The 19,440-nt window shown below is 36.6% G+C and overlaps 2 protein-coding genes across 6 annotated transcripts; one reads left to right on the forward strand and one right to left on the reverse strand.

Annotated features, from left to right (window-relative positions):
* The first annotated feature begins 2,589 nt into the window (after positions 1–2,589).
* LOC114323922 (uncharacterized) lies at positions 2,590–6,048 on the forward strand. Its single transcript, XM_028271616.2, has 3 exons — positions 2,590–4,057; positions 5,074–5,259; positions 5,458–6,048. Exons 1-3 carry the CDS (start codon positions 3,593–3,595, stop codon positions 5,737–5,739), a joined length of 933 nt encoding a protein of 310 aa, XP_028127417.1. The 5' UTR covers positions 2,590–3,592; the 3' UTR covers positions 5,740–6,048.
* A 1,719-nt stretch (positions 6,049–7,767) lies between these two features.
* Positions 7,768–12,976, reverse strand: LOC114323925 (sulfite exporter TauE/SafE family protein 3). Of its 5 annotated transcripts, none has more exons than XM_082909120.1 (13): positions 12,710–12,976; positions 12,195–12,525; positions 11,663–11,822; positions 10,879–11,079; positions 10,737–10,801; positions 10,633–10,660; positions 10,430–10,521; positions 10,273–10,359; positions 10,110–10,160; positions 9,781–9,999; positions 9,357–9,450; positions 8,139–8,279; positions 7,768–7,995 (listed from the first exon to the last, which is right to left on the reverse strand). In XM_082909120.1, the coding sequence occupies exons 2-13, from the start codon at positions 12,417–12,419 to the stop codon at positions 7,913–7,915; spliced, it is 1,446 nt and encodes a 481-aa protein (XP_082765246.1). In that variant the 5' UTR covers positions 12,420–12,525; positions 12,710–12,976; the 3' UTR covers positions 7,768–7,912. The 5 variants fall into 5 exon arrangements, with proteins under 5 accessions (XP_082765246.1, XP_082765249.1, XP_082765248.1 ...); XM_082909123.1 differs by having other exon boundaries at positions 12,195–12,465; positions 12,710–12,842; XM_082909122.1 differs by having other exon boundaries at positions 12,638–12,838.
* Between the last annotated feature and the right edge of the window lie 6,464 nt (positions 12,977–19,440).

Consider the following 19,440-nt stretch of genomic DNA (forward strand, 5'->3'; position numbering starts at 1 on the left):
CCTTGTGACAAACGCCTCCGCCAATTGCGCCCAGGAGGCTATACTGCATTCTGGAAGTTTTTCAAACCAAGTCAAGCTTAGATCGCCAAGGCTTGACGGGAAGAGGATGCACATTAGAGCCTCGTTTCGCCGATATACCGCCATAACCTGGCGGAAGTGGCTTAGGTGAATGTAGGGGTCCGTCTTCCCCTCGTACGTAGTGAATTTGGGCTGAAGGAAGCCTGTAGGTAGGGGCGCACTTTCAATTGCCGGAACGAACGGCAAGGTCTGCAGCCTTGCTAATGCTTTGTCTGTCGGTTCGTAGGCAGGGCGTGGTAATGGCATTCCAACCTCGACGCTTCCATGCGATCGAGGAGCCAATCGTTGAAGGGTAGAAACTCTGCGAGGGTCGCGCGCCCTGGTGTCCTCCTTCCATCGTGCTTTTTCTTCCAGCATGATCTGTAAATCGGATGATCTTGGCAACTCCGTCTGTTTAGATGATGTTTGGTGCGAATGTGAGGGTCGGTAGGTACTTCCCTCTGTGTAAGACCTCAATGATCTCGTTCTCTCAGACCTGGAGTAACGAGTTCTGGAGGTTCTAGACTGAGTATCGCCTGTTCTGAGGCTTCTACTCTCTGCTTGTGATGGTGTAGAATGCCTTCCATGGTCTTCTGAGCAGCGAGGGGGCATCTTGTTTTTGCGCTCCTCTCCTGTCGCCTTCCCTTCATCTGGCGCTTCAAGGCCTCCATGTCCGCCGCCATCTTCCTTATTAATTCGTCTTGCTCCTTCACGCAGTCCTCCAGAACTTGAGGATCAATCCTCTGCCTTTGCCTGTCAGGACTTTGTGAACGAGAGTGACGGGGGCTGTTAGTCCGCCTTCCCCTAGTATCCCTCCTGGGGCTATGTCGTTGGGGCTCCAAGTCTGCCATGGGAGGGATAGAAGGTAGTCCTTCATGCCTTGCACCCCCATCTGGTGTTTGTCCGTCTGTGGCAGATTGTGGCAAATCTTCATTGTGCGCCATTGTTCCTAAAGAGGTAAAGCTTGATCAAGAGGTTTTGTTCTTGTCTGAATTCCCACAGACGGCGCCAATTGTACGGGAAAGAAATAAACCTTCTCGTATAATCCTGTTGATCAAGTCTGCGCTCCTTCGTACGACGTCGTTTTACTCCCTGAAAACACAAACGTGAGCTAGCCGACGAGTGTGTGCCGGAAACCCCTCCAATGCCTAAGTCAGAAAAACAGACAAGTAGACAAGAAGCTCTGTGAATTCGAGAATCAAAGTTGTGTTACCTCTCCAAAGGTGATGTTTGTGAGCTTTTATAGGTTTCGTGTGGCACAATCCAAGTAGGACTCTTACTCCTCCATGTAGAGTCCTCCTAGGATTCATACTCCTGAAGGATAATGCTTATCCTTCAACACCCCCCTCACTACTTAAACTAAGTGAGATGGTTATATCATGGCCGGGCTACCATACAACCGAAATAATATTGCCATGCTAGACTGACTGGCGTAACCAATCTAACTGTTAGTTCAGCTATTCTTTGCTTTTCCCCTACCTCGGCTTCACATGCCAAAACCGAGCTATCCAGAGAAGAGCCTACGCCAAACTAACCCAAAACCAAATCCTGAAGAGGGCTCAGTATACTTCCTCACGTCCACCTCGGCTTTACATGCCATGACCGAACTAACCAATTTGGCCATGGCGACCGAGATAACAACAAGGCCTTCTTGGACCGAGCTAATAAAAAAAATCATTTTACTCCGCCTTTCTTACTACGGCCCATCACCCAATCTCGGCCCAATTTATTCATACAAATTACCCTCTCAAGAGACAATTGGATGAATGTAGAATCAGGGAAGAGAAAGGAGGGTGACGGTGGAGGTGATGGTAAGAGAATGAACTGAGGATAGTAAATTTCGTTCGAATTTGGAAAAAGAAGAGAGAGAATCATGGAGAGAGGAAACTCTGACATAGAAGAAACTTTTCTCAACGTTTGGCTTTTAAGAGACAGAACAACAAGGTGCTCTGTTTATGGGTGTGATCCATAGTTTTTTGAAATTGAAAACCTTCTTAGTTTATAATATTTTCAATTTTAATCATGAAAAAAATTGAGAAATTTCTCAAAATTGATGATTATAAATTTTTTAATTTTGATAATATTTTCAGTTCATACTAGAAAAAAATTGAGAAATTTCTTGATTTTGATAATTATAAATTGAGAACATTCTCAGTTTTGAAATTGAGAATATTCTCAGTTTTGGAATTAAAGGGCAAAACATCTTTTTACCTCTAAATGGGACTTATTGGTTCAAAAACTTTTTGATAGAATCTAAACTACCACCAAATATGTAAGTAGGACTTTTAAATAACTAACCCTCCTTTTAAAGAGATTATAGGATGAGTTTTATTTAAAACTAAAACTAAAACTAAAACTAAGTAAAAAGAAAGGGAATATATTTCCAGACGTGAATTAGATTTTGGTACGAAGAAAAACAAAAAATCAAAACCCAATCATTCTTATAAATAAGCAAATAAATAAAAGAACTATAATTAAAAATTAATAATAAAACAAGAACAAAAACAAAAAAAGGATAACTTTTTTAAAGTCCAACCAAACAAGACAGTAGTAGTGTACAACTAACACCATCACTCTTGGGCTGCCGACACTTATTCCCCAACCTACGGTCTTCGTAGGCTCGGAACCAGCTCTGTTTACAGCCTTGTTACCCAAGCCTCTGCCCTTTACAGATTGCTTATGGTTTCTCTCTCTCTATTCTGTACAAAGCTTCACTCACAGCCCGTTCGAAAGTAACCCATAAACCCCTTTCTCTTTCTTGCCCATTGCACATGCTAGAGAGGGATAGGGGTGAATTGTTGTTTTGGTTCCAGGTTTATTCAAGCCCAGTTCTGAATTCTGTTTTCTTTTCTAAAAATTTGGATTGTATTACATGTTTCTGTCATTTTATATGTAATTCAAGTAGTGGGTTTTATAGTTTCTTTGATAGTTTGTTCATTACGTTCTTCATCAACTGGATTTAGTTAGTTGCTTCAATTCTGTCTCTGATTCTGCAAAAAAAAAAAAAAAAAACAGTGTTAGACTGTTATTTTGTATCTCTCCCTCTTTGCCCAATTTCACTGCCAATTTATTCTCTTCACTCTCTAAAATTTCAATATTCAGTTTAAAACTTTCTGGGTATCATAAATCTTTTCAAAATTTGTTAACTTGGTGAAGATTTGAGTCTTATCAGTCAATTATCACAACCAGTTCTCCCAAAACAGAGTGTTAGACTGCTACTCCATCTTGTTTCTCCATCAATTCACTCTCTTTACTCTCTATAATTTCAAAATTCAGCCCTAAAACTTTCTGGGTATCACAAATCTCTGGGAAATTTGTGATTTTGGGATATTCTAGTGTTGTCAATCAATTATTACAACTAATTCTCGAAAAACAGAGTGTTTCACTGTTAATCCCATCTTGTACCTTGAGAATTTTATCAATTCATTCTCTTCTTTCTGAAATTTCACTATTCGGCTCCAAAACTTTCTGGGTATCTTAAATCTCTAGGAAATTTGACGATTTGAGTGTTGTCGATCAATCTGTTTCTTGAAAAATGTTGCACACAAAGTCTGAATCCGACATAACTAGTCTAGCCCCATCATCACCATCAAGGTCTCCAAAACGGCCAGTGTACTATGTACAGAGCCCTTCCAGAGACTCGCAAGATGGCGACAAGTCCTCGACGATGCAGCCAACTCCGAATTACAACAGTCCAATGGAGTCTCCTTCTCACCCTTCATTTGGCAGGCACTCTAGGAATTCGTCGGCGAGTCGGTTTTCGGGGATTTTTCGATCTTCGTCGGGGGGGAAAGGTGGCCGGAAAAGGAACGATAAGGGGTGGCCGGAGTGTAATGTGATTCTGGAAGAGGGGAAATATGAGGAGTATGATGATGATAAAAGATTTACTAGGAGGTTTCAGGCTTTGTTGGCTCTGTTGAGTTTTGTTGTTCTGTTCACTGTGTTTTGTTTGATTATTTGGGGTGCTGCCAGGCCTTACAAAACTGAGGTCTCTGTCAAGGTATGCCTAATTACTCTGTTTTGGTGTTGGATTTATGGGATCACCATGACCAATCTCGCGTTGCAGTAGGAATTACAATATTATTGTGCCCATCTAATTCCATTTGCCATATTTTATCGGTTTCACTAAGTTATTATTCAATTTGTGGAGTTTGATTAGTACTTTATATTTCACCATGTGCCCCCCAGCCTAGAAGTGGGGCGGTGCCCTCAAGGTCTAATTGTATTAAGGATTTTAATATGGTAATTTAATGATGTAAATTCTAACATATATATTGTTTTCTACACAAGTAGTCGCATTATACTATTCTCTAGTGAACTGGTGTGAGCCGTGAACATAAACAATTTTATTGAATCACGTAAATCTATTTCCTTTTTTTTTTTTGTGTGCGCGTGTGTAATTGATTCTTCTTCTTGTTGTTCGTGTGTGTGATTTGTTCCACATAGGCTGGTTGGTGTAAATGGTTATTTTTTTTCAAACAAGGGGTAACTAGTTTTGTCACCGTGTTATCTCTGTCATTATGCATTTTATTTTGCTTGTGATCGTGCCCCTCTTCATGTGAACGGGGTTGCACACAAAGTATTGCTAATTATTGATATACATTATTGGTCTATTTCTTAACTGCTTCAATTTGATATACATTGTTGTGATCTAACATTAATAATGGTTGATCTTTATTTATCTTTACAAAGAAAATGAAATTCCCATCAAGAAATATAGAAACACGTATGAGATGACAAATGTAATGACATGACATGGGAACAAAGAAAACAGCTACAAAACAGAGCACACTGTTTTCATCTCAATTTGGTTTCAAGATTCTAATTCTATTTTCAATTTTCACTTCATTCTCTCATATAGTTCACCATCCTGGAAATGGATTCATCAAGTCTGGAACATGTTTTTCTTTGATGTCTCTTTCTTTCTTATATAATAATCACTCACATGCTTACAAATTGTTTTTTTTTTTTTTGCATTAAATCTTCACTTCCTGATGGATAATCCGGTATTTTCAGAGCTTGACAGTAAATAACATCTATGTCGGCGAGGGTTCTGACTCCACTGGCGTCCCAACGAAGATGTTGACATTGAACGGTTCACTAAGGATTGGAGTATACAACCCGGCTACATTTTTTGGAATTCATGTGAGCTCAATGCCTATCAATCTGGTCTATTCACAGATTAGTGTTGCAACTGGTCAGGTGATAATCAATCTCTAGTCACATTCTCTCTTTTTGTTGAATTTGGTTCACTAGAATGATTCTGCATTGAGTTTTTTTTTGTTCTTTTTTTTTTTTTTTTTTTTGTTCTTGATCTTTCTTTTCTTTTTTTCCTCCATGGTTTCTCCGTCCTCTAAATTATAACAAAGCATACTCTGTTTTGAACATTATGACTTGTAGTTGAAGAAATATTATCAGCCAAGAAAGAGTCACCGGATCACGGTGGTGATTTTAGAAGGAACTAAGGTTCCTTTGTATGGTGCCGGATCAAGTTTAGTACCTTCCATCAACAATGGTGTTCAAGTTCCGTTGAAATTACAATTTGAAATCAGGTCGAGAGGCAATGTGGTAGGAAAATTGGTGACAACAAAGAATCGAGTTCAAATTTCTTGTCCCTTGGTCATTGACTCTACGAGCACCAAACCCATAAGTTTCAAGAAGGATTCCTGCTTTTATGGCTGATGTTCGCTCGATTACTTGAACTTTGACACCCTTCTGTGTCCTGGAAAGTTGCCTGTCCTCCATCTCTGTCCATCACAAAGAAAGAAGTTTCAGTTTTGAGACATTCAGGTAATCTAGTTGTGTGGGGAAAGGGTGGAAAAAAAACTGTAAAAGGTTTGTTTACAAAGGTTCTCTTGTATGTTTACGTGTATTTACAATTGATTTTGATGTTTGTGTATGCAAAGAATAATGTGATTAATTAAGATCTGTTATGAATTTGTGCAACTACAGATGAAATTTAAGTGAATAACGTGTTGTATCTTTTGCCCATTTGAGGATTTGAAACTCTAGCTCTCTCTTGTTCTATCATTGGGGGAAAAAAAATATTGGGTACAGATTATTATAATTTTTTTAATGTTTTGAATGCATTGGGGGTCATGAGCAGTGGAGTTTTCCTTGTGGTAATGGCCCTCAACTTTACTCTTGGATTCCCACCACCTTCTGTAACAAATAAAGTTAGGTTTTGTGACTGAGGTGTACTCAATCCAAATGGAGTGCTACTAATACCTCCACAATTTTGTCTGGAGCCCCCACCACCTTTGTTTTTTTTTATTATAATTTTACCTTGTCATAAAATTTCAGTTATATCTTAATTTCCCAAATCCCAACTCTAATCCTAATCCTAATCCTAATCCTAATCCTACCTCACCCACCACAACCACCACCAGTTTTGGCCATCCTGCCCCACCCCTCCCTGCTGCCACCACCCTTCCTCCCCTCTCTCTCTCTCTTCATGATTGTGATCACCTCTTTCGCATGGGTGGGTGTCAGGATGAGTTGGGTGGTGGTGAGGTGATAACACTAGGTTTTTGTAGAGGCGGTGGCTTAGGAAGGGGAGGTGCAACGGTTGCTGGCATGGAGAGGGAATGGAGTGGGGGCCGTTAGGTAATGATGAGTTCAATATGGTGTGGAAGAAGAATGAAGGGGGCTGCCAGAGGGGGGAGGAGAATCGCTAGTGGGGATGTGGGGAGGGGGTCGCTGAAGGTGGCAACAACGGCATCCACAGAGGCAGAGGTGGGGGCTTGCGTGCTAGGAAAGGGGCTTGGGTACAGGTTGGGTTGGGGGTCCAAAGAAAGGGTATAATGGGAATCATGGTGAGGATTCAAAGGAAAAAATGTAGAAGCAATTTTGATCGGTAGGGATTTAAGGAAGTGGGAGTCCAAATGATAAAAGATGGAAACTAATGACACTTACCCAAATGTGAATGAGATAGCGTGTTTATCCAAAATCTCCTTTCATTATTTTAGAGAAGTTTCAATTTGCACCTCACATTCTTTCAGCTCACACTATTTTTTGAATTTTTGAATCATGATTGTGTCCCCAAACAAATTACCATTTATGGCAAATTATCACGTTTGAATTATAACTGTGACCCCCTTTCTCCAACATTTAGGAGGACAAAAAAAAAAAAAAAAAAAAGAAAAGGAAGAGGATGAGGATGAGGATGAGGATGAGGATGAGGATGAGTATTTTCGAAAGAAAAAGAGAGGGGAAGGGGTGACTGGGTGGTGACTGATGGGTTAGAGTTAGGGTTAGAAAGTTGAAAGTTTTATAGGAACTAATAAGTTGTGTGAATTGAGACAAAATAAAATAAAAATTGTGTGTTAACTCAAAAGAATATGGGGTGTTCAAATAGTGCAAATAGTTTTTTGGTGTTCCTGACCAAGATTTATGCCTAATGTGCCATAGTTGAATCTATAAAATACAATATTAAAAATGCATGTTGTCTTGAAATTAAGATTTGAACTCATTTCCTCATATCTTGCATTTGCTGGTTTTAGTTCTAACCTTTTCATGTGCTGTGAGGGCAACCAGTATACCACACTGCTGTACCTGTTACCCAAAATACCTTCTCCTAACAAAGACATTTGATGCAAAAGAGTCACAGAAAGGCGCCAATCACCCTTGCTCGACTCATTTTATACACCACAGATGTCATTTTCATAGTCATTTCAAAGGGTGCAACTCAACAAGCTATCAATGGACAAATTTAATGCAGAACATGGAGCTTGAATTAAAAAAGCTTCATTTGAGAGTGACGTGTCATTGAATAGACATCTTTGATGCTTGGGGGAACATTACACACAGGATTTTTCATTCAACAAGGATGGCGGGGTTGAAGACTACATACAATCTATATTTCATATGCACAGATGTTTTCAAAACCACTGTGATCCTCTGGTATCTTTTTAATCATATCCGATATGCCAACACCACCTGTTAGAAGATAAACAATAGAATTTACAACCAAGAAACAGACAAAAGAAAACCATTTTGGGCTAAAAACACAACAAAACAGACATTCAGAATGTAAGAATCTTGCCCCACAAACAAAACATTAATATTTAAATTATACTTGCCTAATAAGATTGCACTCAGAAAGATTGTGAAGGCCAGGATAAAGATGATCAAAGATGCTCTCCCTAATATAGCGATTAGTCTTCTCACCACATGTTGCCCTACCAACGCAGCAATGGTAGCCACAGCAACGAAGTAGAGAGCTACCATAAGAAAAACAAAATATACAGTTTAATATATCTAAACAAGACAATCATACACAAGTCTATGGCCAAGTGGGTTTTGCTTAATATTGCTTAGCCTTCCAAAACCAAGAACTTGACCGGAAAACTTACCGCAAAAGAAAATATTCTCGGGTGTGCCTTCATGTGGCTTTTGTGTTCGGGCAGACTGGCTATTAAAGACAGATTGAGAGATTAGGGGATGAAAGTTGAGGCCATTTGATTGCTCTGCAATCTAGCCACCAAGTCTCATAATCATCTCTTCTTTGATTGTCCTTGCTCAAATTTTATTTCGGAAAAGATTTTGCAAATAAATTAAGTAAGAAGAATTCAAGATTCCCTTGAATTGGGAAGGTGAACTCAAATGAGCTAACCAGAATTTTCACAGAAAGAGTTTTAGAAATGAAGCATATAAACTCTGTTTAGGAATAACAGTCTTATAACATTTGGAGGGAGAGAAATAACCTACTTCATGATAACCGTGAAAAAGATAATACCACTCCTCTCAAGTTACCAGAGGAAGATTTCAGAGCCAGACTTTGTTCATGGAGGAAAATAGAAAACAATCAAGCTAACTGGCAATTATTGCCTGAAACATTTATTTCTGCTAAAATTCTGAAACAATAGTTTTTTTGGGTAAGCATGCATTTTATTACCAAAAAAAGAGAACATATAATGAAGCTCAAGACATGCCCGAAGGCAACCAATTCTCAAACAGAGACACAAAACCAACCTAGCCAAATAAAGGCTCGAGAGATATGGCTTTGGAAAAAGACACCAAACAAGGTAACCACAATAGTTTTGCGCTGTTTCTCTGTTTTCTCAGTTGATTTGATAATTTCCGCTGTGATGCTTCTTTGTGTCATGGTTTAGTAAATTGATTATTGGAATTTTAGGCTTTGGTTGTGTTCCTATTGTGGCTGCTAGTTATAGAGCTAGCAACTGAAGCTGTGTTTTTTAGTTTAAGGGGTCCTCATCTCCCTTCAATGATTCTGTACATATTGCCTCATATATCAGTGAAAATATTTATTATAAAAATATAAAAAAAACAAAACTTACCATAAGGAACTGGTAAACGGCTCAGAAGGTAGTATTCTGCAACAGACATGGATGCAGAAAACATCATGGCAAAGGAAGCTGTGGCGCTTGACACCTACATACAAAAAATGCTCAACCAGTCAGTTCAGCCATGATTGTCAAGGATAAGATAACCCTAGCTAATTAGGAGGTTTGTAAATAGCAATTTTGAAAAAACTTTCATACATACAGAACAGATTTTTTGAGGGCATATTTTAACATAGGAATATATCTCTTTCAACCACTAAATGACATGTTTTTCAACTCACTGAATTCAACTCTGAGGATTTATTAGATTGATATTGCTTGAACTATTAGCTATGCTTGAAGATATAAAATCTGACATCCAAAATCAAATGTAAACTACTCAGCATCTCTTCATGTTATTGGAAAGCACAAAACGCACCTGAGGAGGGATTCCCAGATCAAGAAACAAAGGACCCAAAATGAATCCTCCACCAAGACCTAGCAGCCCACCTACTATACCAGCGAGAATGCCACAGCAACAGTAAAGAATCAACTGGTGCACTCGCCAGTTTGTTTCTGCTCCATTGGATGCTATTACTCTCCACCCTTTGTATAAGCTGATCGCTTCATATGCAGATACTCCAACAGTCACAGGGATCTGTCATCGGGGGGGGTGGTTAAGGGAATGATACTATTCAGACATTCATCTTGATGAATTATGACTGCATGTAAAGACCTTCTAACTATTAGATTAGTCACAGAAAGTACCTGCAACAGATTTACCACCCAATATGCTACAGAACAAGTTGTCGTGTGATTCTGTATCCAACATGCAAAAGTTCCAATATTATGTTAGCTAATAAATGCACATACACAGAGAAATCCTAAAGTAACGCATTCAAAGAAAGATATGCATACGACCAATAGAAACCTTGGCAATCTGCAGGGCAAGGATGATAACCCAGACAGCAACAAGCATGCCAAGTTCCTTCCAGCGGACATTCTCAACAATAGAAACCTGTGAACATTACATAAGTCAGCCTTAGTAACAACAAGTCACAAATAAAAATCTTGTGGATATATTGTACCACTGATTTTTGAGATTCCTTGGATTCCATTTGGGTGCCATTGACGGGGCCTCCAAGGAGAGGTTTGTATTCCACTTCCACATTACCGCTACCTGATTAGATAGCAAAGGATGATATGGGTCAATTCAAAATTTTACACAAAATTACCCTACCTAGGAATCCTTCGGAATTTCTAAAATTGAAAAGATGCCAAGCCAACTCACCATTAGATGCCAAAAGTCTAGCAACCTCCTGAAAATCAGAAATAAGTGAGACAAGGGATGGTTCTAAGTTGTATTATATTTTAAGAAACACTAGAGGGTACAACCTTTTTTATTATGGTTTCTTTCTTCCATGTTTCAACACCCTTGAAGAATGCCTTGGTAGACGAGCCTACAGATAATTGTGACCAATCAAGAAAATTTTCCAATAAAAGAAATAGGCAAAATTGCAATCGAAAGCATTATTACCTAAAAAAAGAATTATGAGTAAGATTGTAACCATCCACTCAGCAAAAATCACATTGAAAGTAACTCCAATGCTAATCCCCAGGACCAACATTGGTTGGAAAAGAAGTGCCAGGTCATAGTCAATGATAGGTAGGTCAAGTGTAGGATGCCTTAACTTGAGGTTGTAGTAAACAGTTGCAGCAGCTGCTCCCGTGATCATACCTACCAAACAAACAAACAAGAGCACATACATTTGCTTGTGTGTTTCACTAACATAGTGCATTGTAATTCTGCAGAGAAATATTCCTAATTTTCAGTGTGTGATAGATTGAAAAATGATCTATACAAAAATGAAACCTAGTGAAACCAAAATTTCAGATTATGGGTATCAACTTCCAATTAGAATACAGCCCTATATTAAAAATTAACCAAAACAGGCAAACAAAGTGCAATGAGAGAAAAACAACGGAACAAACAACTGCATCATGTCAAAATAGTTCGAGTGACATAGTGCCTGGGAAATTTCAGTGCAAAAACTTCTAACCGGTCAAAAATTGAGACATTATTTTGGGATGATAATCAATATTTTGAATTAACTAGTATTTGCCTCTGTAATGAAAGGTCTGGTTTTAACCTTCTAGCTTCTCACATCCAACTGAAAAGCTACTGGAAAAGTACTCTTCATAGATGCGAAATCTCTGGAGGACATTTTAGCATCCATAAGAATAAAAAATAAAAAATAAAAAAAGAGAGGGAAAAGCAGTTTTAACCATTCCTAAACTGAAAAGGGAGATACAACACTTACATTTTGAAATTGCAGTTGATGATTTTGCATCAAACCCAATTATCAGCGTAAGCATGGGAACAAAAATACCACCCCCACCGACACCTCCAACACTCCCAAATGCAGCTCCAAAGAACCCAATTATCGTACCCACAATTATCCTCCACCCAAATTTCATTTCCTGTGAAGTGTGAATCAAATTCACAAAGTTATGAGTACTTTGAAGAATTACTATTGAAAGCAAGATCTTTCTCTAGACTCGTTGATTCACAAGGAATATTCTTTTAACTATGGTTGATTCAAAACGAACATCCAAGATTATTAATTCTCAAAACTTCTCTTGCCTTAAAGCTTAAAACCATTATTATAATAAACCTAACTAACAAAACTAGCTAAATTAACACAATCTAAGAAATTCTAACATTATACATTAAACTAGAAGATTCCTAATAAAAATATAAGAACCATAAAATCTAGTTTATATCACTCATCCAGTACCAGAATTAGTAAAATATTCAAAACTATTTATTGTAAAAAAAAAAATTGGACTTACCGGCCAAGCATGGTGGTAACCCAATTGAGATTGACCCTTTTGCCTTAAGAAATTAAGTACTTTGTTGAAGTAATTGGAGTCAACCTCTTGAATAGTCCCATTTTCATCACTTGAAAAGACCTGTTTCAAACTTCTTTCTGCAGAAACCAACACAGAAGAAGCTAGAACAAGAGCAACAAACAGAACCAGAACAACCACTGTACTTTTTGATCCAATCCCAGCCATCAGACTGCGCGATCTCCACTGCTTCCCTCTTTCTCTCTCTCTCTCTCTCTCTGTTACTCCGTAAGAATAAAATATTTCTTCAAAATTCGTTTTCAACAAATTGTTTCTGTGAATATAATGTAAGTACCAAGCATTATTACTAATTTCTTGAAAGTGAATCGCAAGTTGAAATTGAAACCAAACCAAAAAAAGCCAAAAGAAAGATATGCAAAGATTACTGAGCGCGACGAGACTTAAATGTTGACAGTGAGTTTGCAGAGACGCCAAAAGTAATGAAAAATGCAGCTTACCCAAAACGATTGCAAGGTTTCTCTCTCTCTCTGTCCTTCCTTCTACGTCTGTCTCTCTCTCTCTCCTCTGGTGTGTTTAGTTTGGGAATTTAAGCAATGATTTAGAAAGTGAAAGGAACGAAAAAACATATGTGAAATTATTATAAATATATATATATATATATTTTTAGGTCATCCAATCAAACCCAGTGTAACAGTAACGGTAAAGGTTAGAAATTTGTGTATAATAGAATTTAAAGGAGGATTTTTTTTTTTTTTTTGATCAGTAATTTAAAGGAGGATGTTAGGCAGAGGTGAAATAGTATTCTTTAGGCGTGGTTGAGAGGATATTCAAAAAAAATAAATAAATAAATAAATAAAATTAAAAAATTATTAAAAAGAGTAAAAAAATTATTATTATTCATCAAAAAAATAAATATAAAAAAATTAATTTTACACAAACAATATAACCAACAACTCTGACGTCCACAAACACATAGTTGAGCTTTTTGGAAAAATTGCACAGGCGGGATGCACAAATAATACTGTGTTGTTCGGCCCATAGGAGCCCATCAATGGTCTCGTTTTGATAATATAAGCGGTTCAATTTGTAAAACTCGTCGAGTACTATATGTTTGTAAAAAATCATGTTGATCAAATATCGCTAAGTACATGATTAAATCAGTTTTGTATATAAAAAAATAGATGGTGTTATAATTAACGGTTGAAAAAAAAACTAATTCGATCAGATAGCTATTGATATCCGATCAACGTGATTTTTTACAGACATATAGTACTCGACGAGTTCTACACATTGAACGGTTCAAATTATCAAAACGAGACCCGTGATGACCCCTACGGGCTGCACAACACCGTTCAATGCAATGCCCGAAAAGTAGGCAACCATTTCTTATCATCGATTCACTCTGCTCAGACAGTACGGCTGTACTGCCTACTGTCCTTATCTTCTCCTACACACTAATTTATACAATTTTTTAATATACATTTTTTCGTAAAAAGTCAAAAAGTTAACCCAAACAACTATCTTTTTTTCTTCAACTTTTTAGTCAAAAAGGTCAAAAAGTGCACTTATTTAGAACACTCCAAACAACCCAGTTTATCTTATATAGATGAAGATTAGATTCGTCCAGTTCGGCTCATGGACTTATTTTTGGATCTCATTTTAATAATTCGAACCGTTTAATGTATAGTACTTGTCGAGTACTATATTCTTGTAAAAAATTATGTTGATCGGATATCGATAACTATTTGATCGGATCAAAATTCTGTCAACCGTTTATTTTTTTAAATATAAATCTAATCCGATCAAATAGCTATCGATACCCAATTAACGTGATTTTTTACAGGAATATAGTACTCGACGAGTTTTACACATTCAATGTTCGGATTATCAAAATAGGATCCAAAAATGAGCCCATGGACCAAACTGGACAGTCCAATCTTGCGCTCAACATGAGACAAGCTGTTGGATGCTATTTAATTCCGATGTATCTATAAAAAAAAAAGAAAAGAAATAGTATTATGGATATTGTTGGATTTTTTTAATATATTATTTATGTAAAAAATTAAGTTAATCAAAAATTTATAATTTTATGATTAAATTGTAAATGTTTTAAAAACATTATTCCTTCCGTCCTAAAATATTAATCTTTTATTATATTTTTTATTGTTCTAAAATATTATTCCCTTTTCAAAAATTAAGAATTAAAATAATACGAATTTTCTATTTTTCCATTCTTTTAAATTATTAATAACACAAAAAATACAATTATGACAATTGATATTTCTCAAAAAAATGTACTATCAAAGGGTAATTTTGAAATTTTAATTTTTTTTAAAGTGCAATAATTGTACTATAAAAAAAATTAGATTTCCCAAAGGGGATTATTGTTTTAGAACGGAGGGAGTATTAAGATTATGTTAATAGTTTATTTTTCGAAAAATAAATTTATTTTTATTATTAAATTATAGATATTCAATCAATTTAATTTTTTGTATGATCTACTCAAAAAAGTTTGAATTAATAGTTTAAATTGTCAAAAAAGACTCCGAAAAAAACCTCTCACTGGAGCACCACAACATGCTGCACTTAGGCCTCTTTTGAGTAGATGAAAAAAATCAGTTTATTAACGTATTGACTTATTTAAGTCACATCACTTCTACTTTTTTTTTATGCGTTTTTCATAATAAGTTAATAAGTTAAAAAAAAAAAAATACTTCTCAAAATAGATAAAAAATTAATGGGGTACTTACGTGTAGGTTTTAGTGAGTGAACTTATTGTCTAATAAGTCCTATGAGAAAAATTTGTTATAAAAAAGTCACTAATTGTAAGTTTTAGCGACAATTTATAAAAATCATGACAAAAAAAGTCACTAATTGTCAATTTTTAGCGACATATATAAAAAATTGTCACAAAAAAATTATTTTTAACTACAATTTTATCAAGACTTATTTTCAATAGGACTTGATGGAAATTAAGTCAAACTATTAAGACTTATTGGTAGTTTTCTCAAAATTTAATTTATTAATTTTTTCACATCACATCACTTCTTTATTGTTTTTTTTACATATTTTTTTTAAAAAAAAAACAAAAATTAATATAGTTCCACACTCATTTTTGAGTGTGGTGTTTGTTTAGCGTTTTAAAAAATTAATTTCACACTCACTTTTGAAAACTTTTTCCAAGGCTAGAAAATTTGGGTTAACCGGTTGTCCCACCCGTCATCTGGCCGGTTGACCGGAATAGTGTTCGTTTTTTTTTTTATTTTTTTATTTATTTTTATATTACAAAAAAAATATTTGTGAATTTTTTTTAAATTTTTTTATGAGTTTTGAATAGAATTTTGGGTTGTTGTTGGCTTTTTTGGCTTTCGAAGGTTATTTTTGTAATTGTGAGCATGCCAGCAAGGATTAATCAATCCTTACAGAAATTTAATTGCCAACCATTGTGTTTTAGTTCTTTCAGCCTCAATGAAGAGGACTTTTACTGGTTGCTTTACTTAGAAGGAATAAACTGACAATGATTAAATGAAGAACAATTGTAGTATTTCATTAAGTAAAACGAAAGACTTACAATAATCCAATTCAGCCTCGTAGAGATTTACTGCAATAATTTACTTGAAACTACTCCTATGAACGAAGTGTAGTGCAGGAATTTTAAAGTACAGAAATACAAAGAACAGGAAATGTAAAACTGGAAAGGAAATAAAATAGATAAAACTGATTTTTTGGATCTGAGTCTGGTCCTTTTTCTGGGGCCTTCTCTGCTATTTATACTTCTCAATGATGACCATCGAACTGCATTTCTAACCGTCGAATCGCTCCTCCATAATCGGTGATCATGTTGCCTTATAGTTACTTCTACTATGCCATTACTTGCAGTTAGGCTTCTCTCCTAATTTTGAATTTGAATGTGAGTAACCGTTGAAGCCACATCACTTCGCACCTCTTTGTTGATCCAGTGTGACGCAGATCTGGTAAGAACCAATACTAACTGTCACGTGGACGATCACGATCGAAGGTTTGAATTGTCTTCCCGTATAACCCTCAACCTACTACGTGTTGAACTATGATTGGCTTTATACAAAATATGTAGCCAACATTACCCCCCGCACTAATATACCCAATACTTGGTGATATTAGTGGATCAAGGTATTTTTCCATGTCTTAAAACGTACATAGGCTTTTGCATTTCTCAGAAATGCAACTGTCATTCATCATTTGCATTAAATTCTCATCTAACCCTTGAACACTCCCACTATCTCAGTATTCGAAAAGACTGATACATCTTTTATGGCCAAGCCAATCTTCCTTCCATTGATCGAGTATACGAGGAGTCATTTGATGATGGTGTTCTTCCTCGAAAGAACCTTCATGCATTGATCCGCCATCTTTACCCACCTTTCTATATTCAAGTCATGGAAGCTTTTGCAAACTATCAACGTTTGGATTACGAACTTGCTACTCATAATTCTCTAACCCAAAATTTTGTAAAAATGGACATTGGAAGCTCTTTTTCTAATTCACAATCTTCTGCATGGGATGAGATTGTGGCTTCTTCTTCCTCTAGGGCTTCTGGTTGGAGAAGCTGGTCAGAACCTGAGGCACGGAAGTTAAGGAAACGAGTTAATCATTACTTTGTTGAGTTCACTGATCCTTTAGAATTCCCTTCTGATGCTCGAAGTTCGGTGGTTTATCCTTACGTGCCCATCGACCGCCGACGCAGTTTAGAGGACAATTTGCTTGTAGCATGGTACACGTTCTCCATGCTTACAAAGATAGTACAAGCTACCCGACGCCCAGAAGAGGCACAAAGGTATAACCCATCGTTCTTAGCCCAGAAGGTGAGGCTTTGCTCTTCTGACTAGCTTGATTGTGTTAATACCCCCCAGTTTCCTCCTTCTTTCGAAATGGAAGCTATACATCCTCCTCCGCAAAATCCCCGCTGGATAGAGAGACTGAGGTTTACCCTCTCTGCGGAAAAGGTTTTTCTCCCCTATAAGCCTCTACCTCCCCCTATTCCAGCTCAACGAAAGCAAGCCCAACTTCTGCTTGCGGCCTTTTCTCACTTGCCTTTCAATGTTCTTGAAGACGATGTTCCTCTCATGAACCTTAGATGGGCTTGTGATGTTATGACTCGGGGTCACGTCCTCAACCCCATTGCCCAAGCAGAACTCCAAATGTTTTTGGACCAACTCCCATTGCTTCTTCATTAGCACCGGACTTCTGTGGCCACCACCCAATCTTTGGACCAACTTTCATCCCTTCGAGTTCATACTCAGTACGAAGCAGAGAACCTCATTGAAGAATATAATGACTTCAAGAATAAAGACTCTACGTACTGGCATGGTTTTAAAAACCGGACCGGACCGGCCTGGTTGAACCGGTGACCGGATGGGGAACCGGTGACCGGATGGGGTTCCGGTCCGGTCAACCCTCTTAAACCGGCCAATTGAAAAAACTGGGCTATTTTTTGAAAACCGGTGAACCCACCGATTAAACCGGTGAACCGGTCGACCCGGTCACGGGTTGATCGAACCGGTCCGGCCCTTTTTTTCTATTTTTTATTTTCTTTCTTTCTTTGCCTTCTTTCTTTCTTATTTTATATATATATATATATATATAATAAAAATTTAATTGGAAACTCTCTTGTAAGAGTCTCCTCTTGTGAAGAATCCCATTGAGAGTTTGAAATTATTGTGAAAGCTTCCATCTATTTATAAGAAAAAAATTCTCCCAAAAAAACTCAAGAAATCTATGTGGGATTCAATCAAACTCATTGGAGGGAAACTTAAAATTTTGATATCCCTCCAAAAATTTTGCTCTTTTTTCAATCAAAGTGTTTGAATTAAAATCATATGGAAGGAATATTAAATATTTGATTTCTTCTTCCAAAATTAAAATTAATAATATTTTTAAATATATTTTTATATTTTTTAATAAAAAAAGTATTAAGAGAAATATTTAAGATTATTAAAATTTTAATTTATAATTTTATTACTTATATTTTTATTTAAATATAATTTTAATATATTTATGACGTCACGGTTCGATTCCGGTGCAACCCGACGGTTGAACCGGTGACCCGTCCACCCGATCATTTTTCCGGTTTACTTACTGGTCCGGTTTTTAAAACATTGCGTACTGGGATGACTTGGATATGGATGAGCTGGAACAAGGGTTAAAAGAAACAGCGTTTGAAATAAAGGCTTAGGAACTCTTTTATCAAATGAGAGCACATCAACTTCAACAACCAAGCTTGGAGAAAATAGAAGATAGAATAAAAAAAGAACATAAATTTATTGACCATAGCTGGACCAAATTCCATGATCTTGTTATTTATTCTATTCCTTACTTTTATGAACTCGAATTTGTACCCAAAAAGGGCCCTTTGATGTAATTGCTTTTGTTTCAATACAACTAAGACTTTTCTCTTTGTTTGGCATGGTTTGACTTTATCTCTGTTTGTCTTTACAAGCAAATTCTCATCCTTCGAATCTAGATTCAGTCATCTCAAATGAAACATTGAAAAACCAACAAGAACTTCTCCAATTCATGGAATACAGTTGACAACTTTTGCTAGTTTCCACTTAGAATCAGTGCTTCGAATTTAACAATCTTACCCCTTAAAGCTTGCTTTAATCATATCCAACATATGGTCATATGGTTAGTACGATCAATCAGTTTTAAATTGATCATTTTTGTTTCGAACAACAATCCATACTTTCAAAAATATGGAAGCCCCTCTCAAGGGCTGCATTGTTTTAATCCGAAAAGCAATCTCTTCTTATCAAACCAACTATTGGTTTTGATACTTCGAACAACAATTTTCATCCTTAAGGGATCTTAAGTTTTGCTTCGAAGGATTTATTCTCACTAAGAAACCCTAAAACAGGCTTTCAATCCTGTTGAGGTACACAAATACTTGAGCTTTCTTGCATCCTTAGGTGTGGGATGTGCTTCGAAGTCGGTTCCTTGCCTTCGAAGCTATTTGTTATCGGATCTCGGTTCCAAAATTTGGCTTCAAAGGCAAATACTGTATTTCGAAACTGATATCAGTATTTGAGATATGTTTCCCACCAAAACTATCAACATTGAGGAAAACCATTCGCATTCGTATTTCTAGTACTTTTTGTGAATTCCGTCCGTGTCACACGACCGGGTATATTTTCAGACACAAAAAGTTTTAAAACCCTTTTATTTTGTGCTCGGAATTCACCTATTTTTCTAT

The sequence above is a fragment of the Camellia sinensis genome, chromosome 15, assembly GCF_055761805.1.
Source record: "Camellia sinensis isolate YWXY chromosome 15, ASM5576180v1, whole genome shotgun sequence".
In the NCBI taxonomy this organism is placed as follows: Eukaryota; Viridiplantae; Streptophyta; class Magnoliopsida; order Ericales; family Theaceae; genus Camellia; species Camellia sinensis.

Bases quoted from the DNA above. Each gene is read 5' to 3' on its own strand.
- LOC114323922 (XM_028271616.2), top strand. From the start codon at position 3,593: ATGTTGCACACAAAGTCTGAATCCGACATAACTAGTCTAGCCCCATCA. The intron at 4,058-5,073 runs GTATGCCTAATT...CGGTATTTTCAG, and splicing joins AAACTGAGGTCTCTGTCAAG to AGCTTGACAGTAAATAACAT. The intron at 5,260-5,457 runs GTGATAATCAAT...TATGACTTGTAG, and splicing joins TTAGTGTTGCAACTGGTCAG to TTGAAGAAATATTATCAGCC.
- LOC114323925 (XM_082909120.1), bottom strand. From the start codon at position 12,419: ATGGCTGGGATTGGATCAAAAAGTACAGTGGTTGTTCTGGTTCTGTTT. The intron at 10,161-10,272 runs GTTTCTATTGGT...TGTTGGATACAG, and splicing joins TTGCCCTGCAGATTGCCAAG to AATCACACGACAACTTGTTC. The intron at 9,451-9,780 runs GTGCGTTTTGTG...TTTTGTATGTAG, and splicing joins ATCTGGGAATCCCTCCTCAG to GTGTCAAGCGCCACAGCTTC.